Here is a 3,430-nt window from a genome sequence, read left to right as displayed (position 1 = left end):
GAAAAACAAACTTCCCACTATACCTGAGATGAATGTTAAAGTGAAGCTTGTTAAATGGAAATCTAAATAATAAAATTTATATTTTTTTAAAAATAAATAATCGTGATATCAGAATAAAAATTTTAAACACTCACAAATTAAATTAATTTATTAATATAAATTCCGCCCATCATCCGGATTACTGCCCAAGTTGAAAAGCCGCCAGTTGTACTTAGCATTGGCTTCCGTCGCCGCAAAATCACTTAATATGATTAATATTCTTGGTAATATCCCACCAAACAGCGCAATCTTTGCACATTCTCACGTGTAACCATGTGGGATGGCTTTATTCGAAGACGGCAAAGACTGTCTGTCATCTCCCTCCTCCTTTTGCCACGTGGTATACTCTCCCACTCTCCTTCACAGAACCTTCTCTTCGAAATAAAGAAACTGGAAAAATAAAAGTTGCAGTTACATAATTTACATTGGCCAACTACCGAAGTCTACAAGAAAGCTTTTCTTTTTCTTTTTTTAAAATTTTTTAATTTTGTGTTCATACCAAAGCCGAAGAGACAAAATTCACTATAAATTTGAACCATAGCCTTCCCATTTGCATAAACCCCACCGAACCGGCCGCCACTTACAAAACCCATATTTCTGCATCCCTCTCTCTCTCTCTCTCTCTCTCTCTCTCTCTCTCTCTCTCTAATATCCATTTGTGCTCTCTTTACATGGAGTGGATTAGAGGGCCAATCATAGGGTGCGGCTCCACCGCCACCGTATCGCTGGCTACTGTCGTCCAGTCGGGTGAGGTCTTTGCGGTAAAGTCCACCGAGCTCTCTCGCTCCACGTTCTTGCAGAGAGAACAGCGTTTTCTCTCTCAGCTAAGTTGTCCTCACATAGTTAAGTACAAGGGCTTTGATATTTCATACGAAGGTAACAAGCCTGTGTACAATCTTTGCATGGAGTACGTACCTGGTGGCACGCTTTTCGATGCAATTCAAAGGCACCAAGGCGGCCGGCTAGACGAGGCTTTGATCAGAGCGTACACTACGCAGATTTTGGAAGGCTTGGAATATCTTCATGCATTCGGGTTGGTACATTGTGATATAAAGAGCCAGAACATCCTGATAGGCAAAGACGCTTCCAAAATTGCTGACTTGGGCTGCGCTAAATTGGTCGGAAACGTTGCTGGCAATGGAGATCCTGCCATCTCACCAATTTGCGGTACACCAATGTTCATGGCCCCAGAAGTGGCGCGAGGTGAAGAGCAGGGTTTTCCGGCTGACATATGGGCTCTTGGATGCACGATCATTGAAATGGCTACTGGTAGTACCCCTTGGCCGGAGATGAATGACCCTGTGTCAGCTCTCTACAGGATTGGGTTTTCTGATGATGTGCCGGAGCTTCCGAGGTTTTGTTCAGAGAATGCTAAGGACTTTTTGACCAAGTGTTTGAGGAGAGATCCAAGGGAGCGATGGACAGCCAAGGAGCTTCTTGGGCATCCATTTCTTACAGAAATCGATCCTCATACTATGGAAGCTAAGCAGTTCACTGCGGTATCTCCGAGTAGTGTATTGGAACATGGTTTTTGGGATTCATCAGAAGTATTGGAATGTCCAAGGAATCGGTCCCATGAAGGTACTTCGTCCAATTCTCCAGCTGAAAGGATCAAGGGGTTGATTGGAGGGACAGTGCCATCAGTTTCATGTGTGCCCAACTGGAGTTGGGATGAAGATTGGGTCACGGTGAGAAGCAACGGCATAGAGGAAAATGAGAAGTTTTCAGGCCAATTGGATATGTTCTTGGAAAATGAAGATTCAGTTGCAACAGCATTTGTCATAGTTCTAGGTACTCAATTAGAATGTTTTTTTGACAGTATAAGTACTATTATCAGTATTATTAGTATTCGGAGAGGCTCTGTTCCGGGATGCGAGAGTGTTAAGGATGATATTGTATTGAAAATTCCAAATTCCGAAACTGAAAATGAGAATATTTGTATACTTCCAACTCAATTATTATCTCATTTAAATCCTAAACCCATTCAATGTAATCTTATCTTGTTTCTGCAAATATACTTGTTCTACAATCTCTCCTCTGGACCTCTGGTGGCGCGAGGGACTGACTTTGAGCGAGTCCTCTAGCGGGTCAATTTCTGCTTTTGCGATTTGCCTATGTATCTGTGCAGAAGAGACTTTAGATAGAAAATTTAAGAGGTCAATGTTGGGTTCCTGACCCTTTCACGAATCCGTCTTTTGTGGGTAATTTTTTAACCAGATCCACAATCACAAATTTCTCACCTTTTTTATTTTTATTTTTTATTTTCTCGTAGTATCCTCACAGTCACATATATAAAAGTTGGCAGCAGCAGGAGATCACCTCTCAAAGTGCGGCTGCCACTATCCCCTGGTAGCATAATCAGTACTAAGCGAGACCAGATCATGTATTGGAATCAAGAAGAAGTCACTTTCAATTCATGGCTTCCTAATTCACAGTGAAGGCATTGACCATTCCCACCATTAACGATAGCGGATTGAACTAATTCTAAAGACTCAGAATGGCCAAATGAACCAGAAAATGGGCGCATGCATGAATGGTGTTAATACATAAAAAAATGTAAAACCAGCTGTCTTCTCCCTCGATCGCTTTTATGGAGAGTAGATTGTAAGCATCTTTCCAACATATATAAATCTATTCTTTTGACATGTAGAGTGTCATAGATCTCATCTGCCCAACAAGAAATTCTCTCTTCATTGTTTAGTTTTTTTTTTTTTTAAATGGTAAAACTCTGAACCTAGTCTAATGATCATTTGTCTCTTGCAACCGAAGCGATGGCGAGCGTAGAAGGGAGGAGTACTCTGTGTGTGTGAGTGAACATTATAAGACTTTGAACCAAGTCAATTTAATCTGAAATGCTAGACTTTGAACCAAGTCAATTTAATTAACAAATCAACTTCTCTCCATTCAATTAAAGAAACTTCCCGTGCGAACAGAAAGACTTTGGGGAGGCAAGTGGGAGCTCAGTATTATGTTATATATATATATATATATATGAAAAATGCTACTTTGTCCTATAGTTTTGCCCTTTAATTTGAGGCTCGTGTATTTTATTTATTTCTTTATTTATTTTTAATAATTAAGAAAAATATTACTAGTAAATTGGGGTATTTTTTTAAATATTTAAAGATGTTACAAAATACTTGAAAAAAAAGTAGAGGGGCATGATAGCATTGACCTATGTATATATATGTGGTGGGTAAGAAAGCGATCGAGGTTGACTGACTTTATCAAGTTGGGTTGGTGAGTTGACTTTGCCCTGGCCTATCCAGCAAGAAGCTAGCATAAGTTAAAACACCCTGTACTAAAACTGAAAATGAAAACATCATTTTTCTCTAGAGATATGTTCATGCATGTATAATGAATGAGTTTTATTACCCACAAACTGTGTATT

The 3,430-nt window shown here is 39.8% G+C and overlaps 1 protein-coding gene across 1 annotated transcript; it reads left to right on the top strand.

The window, feature by feature from the left end:
• The first annotated feature begins 509 nt into the window (after positions 1–509).
• On the top strand, positions 510–2,651 carry LOC122290010 (mitogen-activated protein kinase kinase kinase 18). The gene has a single exon (XM_043097516.1). It carries the CDS (start codon positions 711–713, stop codon positions 2,121–2,123), a length of 1,413 nt encoding a protein of 470 aa, XP_042953450.1. The 5' UTR covers positions 510–710; the 3' UTR covers positions 2,124–2,651.
• Positions 2,652–3,430: the final 779 nt, after the last annotated feature.

The sequence above is a fragment of the Carya illinoinensis genome, chromosome 12, assembly GCF_018687715.1.
Source record: "Carya illinoinensis cultivar Pawnee chromosome 12, C.illinoinensisPawnee_v1, whole genome shotgun sequence".
Taxonomy (NCBI): domain Eukaryota; kingdom Viridiplantae; phylum Streptophyta; class Magnoliopsida; order Fagales; family Juglandaceae; genus Carya; species Carya illinoinensis.
The sequence above is the reverse complement of the archived record's forward strand: the minus strand, read 5'-3'. Positions and strand labels throughout refer to the sequence as shown.